Source organism: Papaver somniferum, chromosome 7 (assembly GCF_003573695.1).
Source record: "Papaver somniferum cultivar HN1 chromosome 7, ASM357369v1, whole genome shotgun sequence".
Taxonomy (NCBI): domain Eukaryota; kingdom Viridiplantae; phylum Streptophyta; class Magnoliopsida; order Ranunculales; family Papaveraceae; genus Papaver; species Papaver somniferum.
In genome coordinates, this window is record NC_039364.1 from 81709844 (window position 1) to 81723817 (window position 13974).

General features: G+C 37.0%; 1 protein-coding gene across 2 annotated transcripts; it reads right to left on the reverse strand.

Moving 5' to 3' along the window:
* Positions 1-10695: 10695 nt before the first annotated feature.
* On the reverse strand, positions 10696-13939 carry LOC113297750 (probable receptor-like serine/threonine-protein kinase At5g57670). Of its 2 annotated transcripts, none has more exons than XM_026546325.1 (9): positions 13681-13939; positions 13437-13564; positions 13231-13361; positions 13005-13123; positions 12491-12895; positions 12122-12376; positions 11748-11905; positions 11292-11657; positions 10696-11197 (listed from the first exon to the last, which is right to left on the reverse strand). In XM_026546325.1, the coding sequence occupies exons 1-9, from the start codon at positions 13811-13813 to the stop codon at positions 11045-11047; spliced, it is 1848 nt and encodes a 615-aa protein (XP_026402110.1). In that variant the 5' UTR covers positions 13814-13939; the 3' UTR covers positions 10696-11044. The 2 variants fall into 2 exon arrangements, with proteins under 2 accessions (XP_026402110.1, XP_026402109.1); XM_026546324.1 differs by having other exon boundaries at positions 13437-13570.
* Positions 13940-13974: the final 35 nt, after the last annotated feature.

Consider the following 13974-nt stretch of genomic DNA (forward strand, 5'->3'; position numbering starts at 1 on the left):
TCCCGGAGGAACCCAGAAAAATTACTATTTCCACCCCAATTGATATTCGCACCCCAACACTCTGGATAAGGGGCACCTTCTTCAACAATTTGAATTTGTGTTTTTGGCGGGAAATGAAGTTTTCAACTGGCAGAATTTTGATTGTCAAAATGAATGGGTTAGAGTGCGATTCAATCGCTGAAAATTGGCAGAAAGATGTGATTTGGCATAAGGAACAAAGTTTGGGTGGTGGTTTCAATCAAATTTGGTTGGAATACGTGTTTTGATTCTCGAGTTCAAAACAGGGCAAGCATGCACTGGAGGATGATAATCACGGGTCATGAAGAGTTATGGACGTGTTCTGATGATGTGGAATGGCTCGAGCATCACTTTGGGTCGTGAAGAATCGATTTGGAGCGTGGAGGGAGGAAGTTTACGCAAGAAATTCCAAGTTTGGTAAGAAAATATTGTTATTCACTGCCTGCATAATGAAGAATTATACTGGAGTTATTGGCGAGATTTGGAGCTGTTGTTGGGTATAAATAGGCTCTTTGGGTCTACTAGAGAGGGGGTAGAGAGTTTTGGGAGTCGATAGGAGGGCCAGAGAAGCAGAAATCAAGAGTTTTCAGAACTCTGCTGCTGCTGCTGCTGATGATGAAGAACGTGAAGAACACGAAGAACGGACCTGCCAGAGTAGTCGTTCCTCAACTATAACAGCGACAGCGGACCATGGGTCATAGTTTTCCAACGACTACAACACTTAAGAGATATCGTTCTTTGTAACGGGTTATGCAACGATTATAAACGTTGCAAACACCTGATTTTCACCATTTTCTCTCCTTTTCATCATTGTGAACCAATTTTGAGCCATAATAAATTATTTTGAGAGCATTTTTACTATGATGAGTTAATTCACTCGTAACCAAGGCAATGGAGGAATCTATTCACGCAACATAAATGGGTAACTATTTCATTTAATTATATAATTTACCTAATCGCTGCTTTTGCAGAGTTTTAAATTGTTTGAATGATTGTCTTAATTATTTGTTATTCAGTTTGATAGGTTATGCTTGGTTTAATCTCTTGATAATCTATGCTTAAGGTTTACAAATAATGTTTGAGAATCTGTATGATTGATAGTGAATTAAAGATAAAAGAGGACTTAAGAATTGAATAGAGTTTTGAAATATTTATCATTCAATTTTGCATAATAGTGGAATCTAGTGTCTTGGTTACCTCTCGCACCCATTGTTAATAATTTTGTATATAATTTTATTAAACCTTTAAATTTAATCTTCACAAGTCCGAGAGTTTGAACCTCATTACTACAACCCACGAAAAATCATTAATCAATCACTCCTGGATCATGAATCAATGAAGTATTAACATCTTCAACATTTGAGCATTCATACTCTTGCACAACGTTAACTGAATCGGACATAGATTCAATTCTTATAGGTTGGATCGCACCAAACACAGATTGTTAGATATTTTCGTGTTTTCCTGCTCTGATACCAATTGAAAAGGCGAGGGTACCCAAATACACCTCAAGCTAAAACTTTTCCGACCTATAAGTCCTTTCCCCGAAAGTGATTGTATATGGATACGAGATCGAGACAATACAACTAATCGGTTCACACTTTGTGTGATCGTCTATGGATACGAGATCGAGACAATGCGACAAAAAAGTGTGTTTACTTGATACAAAGGTTCGGACTTAACCAAACACAATAGGATTTCTTATCAAGTAAATAGGATATTAACATTTGTGTGGTTTACTTTAATTATAATAAAACAATTATAATGCGGAAAATAAAAGTAAATGACAGAGCAAGATTTTGTTAACGAGGAAACCGCAAATGCAGAAAAACCCCGGGACCTTGTCAAGAATTGAATACTCTCAGGATTAAGCCGCTACACAAAATTACACCTAACTTCGTATAGTTGAGACCAAGTAACTAACCCTATAGTTCACCTAGTTCCGTCTGTATTCGCACGCCTCCGACCTATGAAGAAGTCACGTACTTGGAACAATCCCTTTGGTTTGTATTCCAAACAGTAAAGGAACAAGAAATCTTTTTGGTAACAACTCTATTCAACCAAGTGATATGAGTCGGACAAAGGCTCTTCCGTTTATCTTAACATAAACTCCTTCGTCAGGTCTAGATCTATCTTATGTTCAATCACCCGAAGGTAATCAGTTAAGATTAAGCCAACAACAACTTTAATCCCAAAGGAACCGTGTTGATGCCGATCTACTTCAATTAATCAATCCAATCTACCATAATGATAAACCGATTATTAATTGGATTCTCTTTTCCCAAACAAGTATTGTGCACACCAAAGATTATAAAACCCAAGTCATATCTTCAATATCTTCTTTGTCTTTAAATATTCTTTAATCTTCAATAAACACCTGCACACAATCATTTGAATCTCTTGTGATCAATCACGCACAGAACGGAGTCTGTTAACAATGGATTATTACAAGATCGTCTTTAGAACTAACAACAGTCTAAAGATCCCTGTCGAAATTTTGAACTAGTTTGAGTGAATCTTATATCAGAAAAGAAGATTCTCAAGCATAAACAAACTAGGTGCAATCAGATTTCAACCACCATTAATCAATCAAATCAATCGAAAACAAAGATAAACCGCAATTATCTAGTTTCCCACCAACGGGTCGCGCTAGAGCTTCTCAATCCCAAAGAAGACTTTAAAATGAACGGCCGTAAGAGATTTCACCTAATTAGATTACACTCCTCTCCGATAGGCGACTCCACCAGTAACAATAACAAAAGAGGAAGTCAAATTGTTACGAAGGATTAGTTTGCTAGAAAGGAAAACTTCATGTATATATAGACAAGGAAGTTTGGACACCAAGGAATTTCCAAACCGAAAATATTCTCAAGATATTCATAAATGCACAGATTCGGTTTTCATAATTCCTGGAAATGCTCTATCTAAACATATAATTGAAATCTCTTTGAAAATCTTAATTAGCAAATGCACATTACTAATTCCATAATTTCCTTCCAAGATAAATTAATAACCTTAATTAAAAGATTCTTAACTTACTTATGTTTCGATTCTGGGATTCTCTTCCATTTGGCCTTTAAGGAATATCTTTGAACAATTATAAAAATAAACATTCTCAGCACGTATTCAAAGTTTATCGAGATCTTTACTTTGTAAGTTCTCTTTCACACTTACAACTTTGAAACCGATTTGCCACACTTCCAAACAAGTTTAGAATTGGTTCATCTGACTTTCAAGAACTATGTGATTGATCAAACCAAACATTCAATCACATTCATGGGTTTGCGGTTCTACCAAAACAAGTTTCGGTTTTACCTCTACGTGAGTACTAAGCATAGTCACACTAGCTTACCAAATATATGGTTGATTAGGTACTAGGATCGGTTCCCCACATATATATGGTATCTAACTTATATGTGTTGCACCCCTTCACAGGATCGGTTCCCCTTTCTACTGTAAATTTGTTGCACCCTATACAAGGATCGGTTCCCCTATTGCACTGCACCCCTTACTAGGATCGGTTCCCTTCACCCCTTACAAGGATCGGTTCCCCTCTTCCATTGGCAGTCACAAAACCGATACATACCAAGGTGATTTACTTAAGATTGGTTTTACTAATAAAAGTTCTATCAATACAAAAGTCAGGCCTTTGTGAATTAGTTCTACTAAGAACATAACAAGTTGTGAGCGGTTCTACTCTATCACACATATTGGTTGTTCATAAGATATGCAATGAATAACAAAACCAATAATGCCCGACAATTTCCTTTTCGGTTCACAAAACAAGTTTATGAACTTACTTCCTTAGAACAATGTAAACATTGTTCCCTAAGATGAAATCCTCACCTTATACCCATACATAATCACAATAGCATTCAAATGATTATGGCGATGTCTTATCTACAAAGTTTAATGGTTAAGCAATAAACCTCGTATTGTATTCCTTAATACTATGTCTATCTAGAGCTCAAACTTTCTTCGCAGTTATGTTTTCAATATGCACGACTTGAAAGATACGTTAGGGAATGAAACAGTTCAAGTCAAATATCACTAACCTCAAGTGGAAGGATGATTGTAGTTGTTGTAGCTCCTCGCTTCTTCACATATTCAAGACTTCGCAATACTTGTAATGTCTCATATCCTAATGTTTTCAAGCTAACCTATACGAATTTTAACTCTAGTACATAATCAAGCGACTCTTAACATGAGTTTTGGTTCACTAAAATATGACAACCAAACTTGACATACCAACGCTTGGTGGGTTCAACCGAGCAATGCTCTAACAGAACTACCTCAAACCAATTGAAAAAAACCTGATTCCTTTCCAACATATGGAAGATTATAGAAGACCAAGTACCTCTCTCAAGTCCAACAACAATATCAGAAAAACTCATGCAAATTTTCATAAAGCAGCCCAAGAAATTTCTATGAACCTAATCTCCAAAATCTCTCCTCCAAGAGTTCCTCTAATGATTTTCAAATAATCACCATTGATCATCGTCATAGTCATTATTAAATTCATCCTATTCATAATAAAAGTCTCGTCCACTGGCGCTGCTGGAGGAACTAGCGATGTCATAACCTCTATCCTCATCTTCGTCATCATCTTCTTATGGATCCTCATCGCGGTATTCTGGTCCTCTTCTTTCGCTACAATATTTCCAACATCCAATCCGAGTATATACGCACCGTCAGAATCCACCTCTAGGGATTTTGACATGGTTCGAGCAAATATCCAAGGGAGTCTCTTCTCGGCCAGATAACACCGGTACATGATATTTTCAACACGTTTCTGCCTTTCCCCCTCTCGTGCTACTTCATATGGATTTGTTGAGGATTCGCTATCGCTTCCTTATTCTTCAATTTCGTCTGCATCTTGTTCTTCTTCTTTGCTATCACTTTTTATTGCTCTACTTATTTTCCTCCAATAAGACATGTGGTTTTCCTGACTTTCCTGCCTCTCTATCGCCTTCCTTGCACTTCTTTCAGCGTTTTTTCTTATCCACAACTGACGATCGAACTCTTATTGATTTCTCTTCTTGTATAAATCCTGATTCAGAACTGGTATCAATTTCCATATCTGATGTAGTTTTTACAGTGGTAAAAAAAGGGTTTGATTCTCGGACTTGTAAAGTTGTTGATTTTAGACTTAATTATAAAACTAAACTAGTGAATAAAAAGAAGGATGATGACAATATTGAGAGATTACTGGGAATCAACATTTCACCAAACTCTTATTCTATGGTTTCAATTTTAATTCTTAGACAATTATAGCTCCAAAAACAATGATTACTGACTCTTAATCTTTGTCAAGGTAGATTTTATAAAACATTAATTGTAAATGGTAAGCATGAGTTATCAAAACACCTAAGCTAAGCATAACTCATCAAACTAAATGACAACGAATTAATTTAAAATCATAATTCAAATTATTTTTATGCAAAAGTCATAAAAAGAATTAAATAAAGTTACCACAGTGATGAGAATCGGCTTCCTCCGTCATCCCAGTGTTGGGGTTTAGCTCTTCATATCAAAAACACGATCAAAAGATTTATTCATGGCTCAAACGGTGTTTTTATTGAAGAAATATGAGAAAGAGAATCAAAGCCGCTCAATCGCAACGTTTATAGGTGTTGCAGAGGCTGTTAAATTAAAACAGAAAGAATAAGACTGCTGTGAAATAGACTGTTTGTACTGTCGAAGTTTTAGCTACAGTATCCGAGACTGTCTTCGTTAGTCAATGTTCTTCAGCTAGGGTTCTTCAGAACAACACTTTTAGCGGGTCGTCTGCAACTCTTCTTCTTCTTCCTCACCTGCTACTGCTGCAACTCCTCCTGCAGCGTTTCTTTCTTCACCGGAACCTCCCAAAACTCTCGATAACTACCCCAAGGTCTTGATCCTCCTCTTAGACTCCCTGAACTTGTATTTATACATTGAAGAATCCTAAAATCCCGAGTATCACCCTTTTTCCTCCTCCTCAAGCCACTGCTTTTCTCCATAGAAAGTTACGGATTCTTTCCCATTTATTCTCTGGTTTCCGTCGTCAACTTTCTTCTTAGGATAGAATCAAATCCAACAAGTGATATTATCTTCCCTTTCTGTACGTATTTACCAGAAATAAACAAACTTCCCATAACTTCTCTCTTGCCCTGTTTTTACGAGAATAAGTTGAAACTTCTTTCATTTCACGATTCAAAGCCAGCTTCCAACCCTGTTTGGGCCTAACCAATCAATCCCAATCCAATTCCGCAAAGAAATTACCGAAAACATGGGCCAAATTCTCTTCAGCAAATCTCGCAGGTGAATACTCTATTTTCCCGCCAAAACTGTTCATGAAGAATGGGTGTGCCCTTAAGCAAATTCTGGTGTGCCGATAGCAATTGGGCGCAAATAGTGAATCTGGGGTGCAAATAACGATGGGATGGCCCTTATCAACGGGGTACCCCCTATCCAAAATGGCGATCCGAATATTAGGTGTCCTCCGGGTGCCTTTATCAACTTTTCGAGCCAATTTCACCGCAAAAACATATTTCTCCAAAAACACCTACAAAAAAAATAAAATAACCAAATAAGTACAAAATCGAGCACTAATAATACACAGAATTGAGATCATATCAGACACATAAATGTGTCTATCAATCCTCATCGCGGTATTCTGGTCCTCTTCTTTCGCTACAATATTGCCAACATCCAATCCGAGTATATCCACACCGTTAGAATCCACCTCTAGGGATTTTGACATGGTTCGAGCAAATATCCAAGGGAGTCTCTTCTCGGCCTGATAACACCGGTACAAATATTTTCAACACATTTCTGCCTTTCCCCCTCTCGTGCTACTTCATATGGATTAGTTGAGGATTCGTTATCGCTTCCTTATTCTTCAATTTCGTTTGCATCTTGTTCTTCTTCTTTGCTATCACTTTTTATTGCTCTACTTATTTTCCTCCAATAAGACATGAGGTTTTCCTGCCTTGCCTGCCTCTCTATCGCCTTCCTTGCACTTCTTTCAGCATTTTTCTTATCCACAACTGACGATCGAACTCTTATTGATTTCTCTTCTTTTATAAATCCTGATTCAGAACTGGTATCAATTTCCATATCTCGTGACCGATAATGGTTCAATTTCTTTTTTCGCATTCTCAATTTCAAGCGAATCAATTAGATTATCTACAATAGTTTCATTATTTGCAACATTGACTGGTTCTCCCATCTTTTAAACTTCTAAACTTTGGAGATTTTTTTTACTTTTTGGTGCTTAACTAAAATTAATAGTGAAATTACTCGATTTTCTTCTAGAATGATGAGGGTACCAAGTACACCACAATCTTTTTGATATCTACCTATAGGACCAATACCTTATGTGGTATAATATCGATAGAGGTTGTCAAGAAAATGGCAACAACAAGTCATACACTTGGTACATAGTACAAGTCTGAAACCGTACCTAGTTATAGGTATCAATCCAAGTGTTTTGATTAACGTACAAGTGAAATTACTTTAATTATGACTAAAAGATAACGATAAATGCGGAAAGTAAAGTAAAAGCATTCAACAAGATTTTGTTAACGAGGAAACCTTCGAATGCAGGAAAAAAACAAGGGACCTAATTCAGTTTTCAATACTCTCAGAGTTGATCCGCTATACAAAGACCACTACGAACTTCGTATAGTTGATGCCAAGTAATCTACCCCTAGTTACCTAGTTTCCTCATTATCCCTGTGCCTACAACCAATCTGGCCAACGCACGTCAATCCTAAGATATACTCCATTATCTTAAGTTGCTTCAGCAACTGTGAAGACTCCAACCACTCAAATATTTTGGATCGTCTTCTGAAACAATAAAGGACTAATCTGTTTGGTAACCACTCAATAAATATCAAGAAGTAAATCATAGATTATTTTGGAGTTCAACAAAGGTATCTTCTGTTTGATCTAATAAACTCCTTTGTTCGGTTTAGACCAACCAAGATCTAGGTTATCAAGATAACCAGATATAGGTTTAGAAATTATCAAATGTATAGGTGGAAGCTGCGATAGGTGGAACTCAAATCTCATGTAAGATATTTTCTCAACTTAAATGGCTACAATTATCTCTTCTATTAATATTCGTCCTAATTAGAGAGATGTTTTGGTTTGGAAGTTGGAGAAAGATTGCCAAATAAGAAGATTTATGAGGAAATATTTAGGGGGTCCATCCTTAGTCAAAGCATGCATAATCTTTGGAAGCTTTTATGGTCCTTACCTGTGATTCCTAGAGTCAAATATTTCTTATGGAAATATCTGCTTAACACTACCTACAAGGGAAATGCTCTTCTCGACTACCAGCAATATGGATATCTCATGTCCCCTCTATAGTATGGAATCTGAAAGTTATTCTCGTATTACTCTGGATTGTAATTATTCTAGAGCAATTTGGTTTGGTGTTTAGGTATGCACATCGATAGTCAGATGACTATTATGTATTTTATCACTAAATGACTACACCAGATTCAACGAGGTTATAACATTGCAGAAGACATTAGCGAAGGACAAACATTGCTTGGAAAATCTGGAAAGGAAAGATGCAACAAAGTTTTTCAGGTTAGAAGTGTTGGAATTATTAGGCATAATTCCTAATCATTTGAATAGAAATAAGGGAACTATGCCAAGCGTTGGCAACAGGTTATTACTTGGTTTCAAATATAACCGACAAACAGTTCCTAACTTCTTGTTATGCCTTCTTCGAGAGGAGAAGTGTCTGTTTGAGGAGCAGATGTGGTGCCTCTTTGCAACATACTCCTGTCTCTTCCTTCAGTCACCATTTTCTCCTATAAAATCTGATTTGATTTCTTATTTCAAACGCATCAAAAATTCTTGCTTCCGCGTGTTAAGTTCAATTGTCAAAGAGATTACATATTTGCACAATTTAGTTTGCTAAGTTTTGATTGTTTGAAGTACCGCATCAATCAAGAAGGAGATTATTGTATCCTGGGAGACGAGCGCCAAATCAACCATACGGCATCATTGTGGGGGCGTAATCGTTTTAAGGACATAGTGAAGTTCTCTAGCCTCAATCCAAGTTACACCTTGTTTGTTTACTCCTGACTCATCTGAGTCGTCTAGATCTGAGTGAAATCACCTGACTTGAGTCAGATTTGACTCAATATGTTTGTTTTGAATCAGATCTGACTCAATTGACTCAAAAATATGTGAGTCAGTGGTTTGGTCCCATGAGTCAAGGGTATTTTGTTACCTGACTCAAACGGGTCCGAGTCAGAGGTTAGGTCTGAGTCAGAAGTCGAGTCAGATTTGGCTCAAAGTAGAAAACAAAAAATCTGACTGCTGACTCGGCGCGAGTCAGGAAGTTGAGTCAGACCCAGATGCCGAATCAGCTACAAACAAACAAGATGTTAGTGATTTTCAATCCTCTCTGTCCTTTTCTTTTCTTACGAATAGATTGTGAATGAATGGTTGATTTACTTTGATATTTGGATTGCTGTTTTCGTTGAATCATTTCTGAAATAGGGTATTGATCGAATACAGTAAGATTACATTTGTGTTGAACATTGCTATCGAATTAAAACAACATCCATATACACTTTAGTGCAGACAAGGTGTTTGTGAAAACACCACAGTGGCCTTTTAAGTTTCTGACACTTATTAAATTAAATCATTTCATCATTATAACTCGTTTTGTTTTGAGTACTTAGTATACAGTTGATAACAATCTTAAAACGATTAAAATTATTAGTTAGAATTTGTACTAAGTTGTATACTTGAAGGTAATGACATTGATGAGTGACTGACATAACCTTAAGTTAAGCCAAGGCAAGTTCTTTAGAGAAGAATCAACTGCCAGGGCAGTTTGTGACAAAACTTTGTTGCTGATTGCGATTTCTGAAAGTAATATGGTCGACAAACCAGTTGGATGATGGATAGATACCGGGCAAGTCGGCACATATGTTCAGAAAAATCTATGTTTGCAACCTATCAAACCACCACCGAAGTAGAACCAGTGTTCATGGGCAAGAACGCCTCTTCAAATGTTGAAGGTAAAGGAAAAGTGCTCAAGATGAATTCGGGCAGAGAATTAACTCTAAATGATGTATTTCATGTCCCTGAAATTCAAAGAAATCTTAGTTCAGGATCGTTGCTAGTTAAGCATGGTTTTAAGATAACTTTTGTATCCGACAAAGTTATGCTATCTATGCATGGAGGTATAAAACTAATATTTCGTAATCTTGCAGGTGAATCAGAAGGATCCAAGTGGAATTTTGCTGTTGTTTCATTAAGTCCAGGACATGTGGAAGGAATAGCCATTTGGGAGACAATGAAATGGCCTCAACGACTAGAACTGGTTGTTGTAAAATTTGAGACAAAATTCAAACATCATTGTGGATGCTATCACAGAGAGCCAATTCAGATGGCAGTCTCATAGTTTTATTAGGAGTTTAATCTTTATTTTTTAGCAATACAAGTCTTGAGAGTGTAATTATATTCCAAAAGAACAAAGTAACACTTTTCCAGAAGCGGAGGGAGTATAACACATAGAAGCACGAGTGAATGGTCCGGTTATCCACCAAATTGTTGAAGGTCTCAACACTTGTCTGAAGGTCGTCTTCTTCTTAAGTAGATTTTATTTCGTATCAAACAAACCAACAAAAAGAAAAAAGGATGAATGGAGAAATCCATTAATTTCATAGAAGTTTGTTGCAAAGTGTTTTTATAGGTAATCCAAACCAGGGCTTAAATGGCAGTTTCTACGTATTTCACTCTTACAAAATCTGAAGCGCAGGAACTTACAAGTTGTTACAGCAAGAATTCTATGGCCTATTGGCCTAACCATATGTATTGCAATTCAAAGATGACCAAAAATTTGAAGGATTCATAATAGGAGGATAAATTACTCACTTGCATTCGCAAGTTCTTTTTTTTAGTCTTACTTTTTTTTAGCTCAAGCGAATGTCTCCTTTTAACTAACAACTAGAAATCCAATAAAATAAAGTTAAGGGAACAAAACTGTTGAGGTTTTCACTTTTCACCGTACTTAACAATCATCCAAGAAACTTTGATTAGCTGGAAACAGTTTATCGATATCGATGCTACTGGAATCATCAACCTCGTCAACCACGTAATCTGACATTCCCCAGCTCTTTACAACTCCGGATTGTACCTCGTCATCCATTAGAAGTTGGAACACCTAGATGAACAAATTTGAAAAGAGTTATATAACTGATGATTAAGAGCACTTCATAGTTGGGAGAAGATGTACTTTGGAATCTTAGTTTGTTTACCTCATCCATCGATGGGCGCCATAATGATGATCTTCGAACACAATATGAAGCTATTAGAACTAATTTGTACATTTGATCGACGTCATAGTTTCCGTCAAGTTTTGGATCTGCCAGTACCGCAATATCTTCAGACTCGATAAGTGGTCTTGCCCAGGCAAGAAGATTTTTCTTTGACGAGTCGACAGGCATTCGACCAGTTATAATCTCCAGCAGAAGAATTCCAAAGGCAAAAACGTCGGTTTTTTCATCAACAATACCATGCATAAAATATTCCGGTGCTAGGTAACCAAATGTACCCTCTACTGGAATCGCTGAGTAATGATTCCAATCCTTAGGAAGCCATTTTGCAAGTCCAAAATCTGAAATCTACAGAAATTCAATGAAGATGTCAGTATTGGTGTTATTACATGTTTTAACCTTCAAATAGACAACCCTTTAGCCGAATTTGTCTTTTACCTGTGGTTCAAAATTGCTCCCAAGAAGTACATTTGAAGCTTTTATATCACGATGAATTATGCGATGTTTGCAGCCTTTATGTAGATAATGCAAGCCTCTAGCCGCTCCAACGGCAATCTTGCGCCGAACTGGCCAATCGAGAATATCGCAGCTTCCACCTATACAAGAAGCAGATCAACTGAAACATATGACTAATTGTGAATCGGGATAAAAAAAATATTAAGCCGCACATTGAATTAGAGCGTATACAACATGAGTGTGTAAAGATGTGGCACATCTCTCTATCTCTACTTGCCCTCAGGCGATTTGAGATAACACTCTGCCCTTGACTTGCTATATGTATGCTAGAAATGCATTAACTCTGCGTTGCTTACCGTGCAATGCCGACTCCAAACTACCATTTGGAGAGAAATTGAAAACCAAATGAAGCCCGTTTTCAATGCAGCAACCAATCAAGTGTATTGTGTTGGGATGATTGACATGGCCTAGTACACCCAGTTCTATAAGAAACTCTTTCTGTTTAATCTCATTAGTGTTGTCTTTCGATAGTCTCTTAACTGCTATGGTTCGTCCATCTTTTAGATCACCTTTATAAACTTCTGAGTATCCTCCTTGTCCAACCATATTATCTGTCATTGTAGGCAACCAGAAATCCATTTTGAGTTTAAGAAAACCTTTAGCAAACCAGCATCAATCAAATGCTATACAAATAATAACCCAAGTTTTTGTGTGACCGTTTTTACCTGGGTGAAAGTCATTTGTAGCATTTGATATCTCATCATAGCTAAAGCACTTGGATGACGAAGGAGGCTGGTTTTCTCTGTGAGAACAGCTCTTACTTCCATCAAACGAAGGTCGGCGAAATGACAATATGTGCCTGAATGATGTTAAATTTTTCCAAATATTGGATCGACCTCGCGAAGTTTGTGACAGTGGAGGAGATCCGCTGATGCTAGAATATCCAAGACTAGAGTCATCTTCCTCTATTTCAGATGTTATTTCCTGTTCTGGTCCATCAAGAACAGCTCTGGGTGAAGGCTTCTCCCAGATGCTTTCAGTTGGGAATTTAGCCTCGTTTTGGTTTATAGTAATAGACTTCGTTCCAAAATGCCTTCGGAGTGACCATCTCGAGCTCGACCGGCGAAATTCTGATAAAGTATAACCGATCAATGAACATAATCTACAGGCAAAAAAGAAAAGACAACAAGAAAATCTTGCGACCAATATATATATATATATATATATAATCACACGAACCATGAATTGGTGGGACTTCAGTCTCTAACTCCAAACTCCGCTGAGCTCGTCGTATTGATAGCACGGAACAACCCTCAGGAGCGTGTTCCAAGCAAGACTTTGATATTTCGAGTGCATTTCTAAGTCAAAAGGAAATAAAGTAAATTCTGAAAGGTTCTTACAATAATGAATTGAATCAAAAGCAGTTACAGTATTTTTCTAGAAATTTCTGTATAATTGTTTGTACCTATATGATAATGGGTTTTGGTTGTTTGAGCCTCCTCCAACAATGAGAAAGGTAGCCCTCATCGATGTTGCTTCATCAATTAGTCCTTTCACGACGCTTGTACTAGTTCCAACTTTGGCTTCTAAATGCACCTGTATTTTATGATCAGATTAAATCGAAATGAGATTACACCAAATCTAGGTTCATGGGTTCTAGTATATACGCACCTGCTTCGATTGACATACTTCGGTATATTCTCCGAGAATTGATATGATAAACGCTCTCGTAAGGCGAAGCTTTGTCCTATTAGATATCTTCTTGGTAGATTCTACCTTCTTTGATGACTTTTTATTTGCTGCAACTAAACAAAAATGTAAAATGATGATAGCTAGTATACAAATGAATATGCGCTAAGTGAAGCCATTTTTGTACTAAAATTCACTGAGATTCAATAAAAATGAAATTACTAACCAAGAGCATGAAAGGCAACTATGGTGTCATCGGGACGAGCTGCAAGTTGGATCGCCAACGAAAGTAGTTGTTTGCTCACGTCGGCATTAAGGGAGATACCAATTAGTATTTTAGTAGGATTGGGAGATATCATGCTTTATACGAGTCAAAAATATAGTAGTAGAAAATGTTGGTTTTCCGATGGACTAAATTTTGAAAATGATGGTGTAACCAAACTTCAATGTTGATAAATATATATGCTAGAGACAGACGGGCAAAGAGGACCTAGGTAGTTAGGTTAGTTAAGTTTCATTC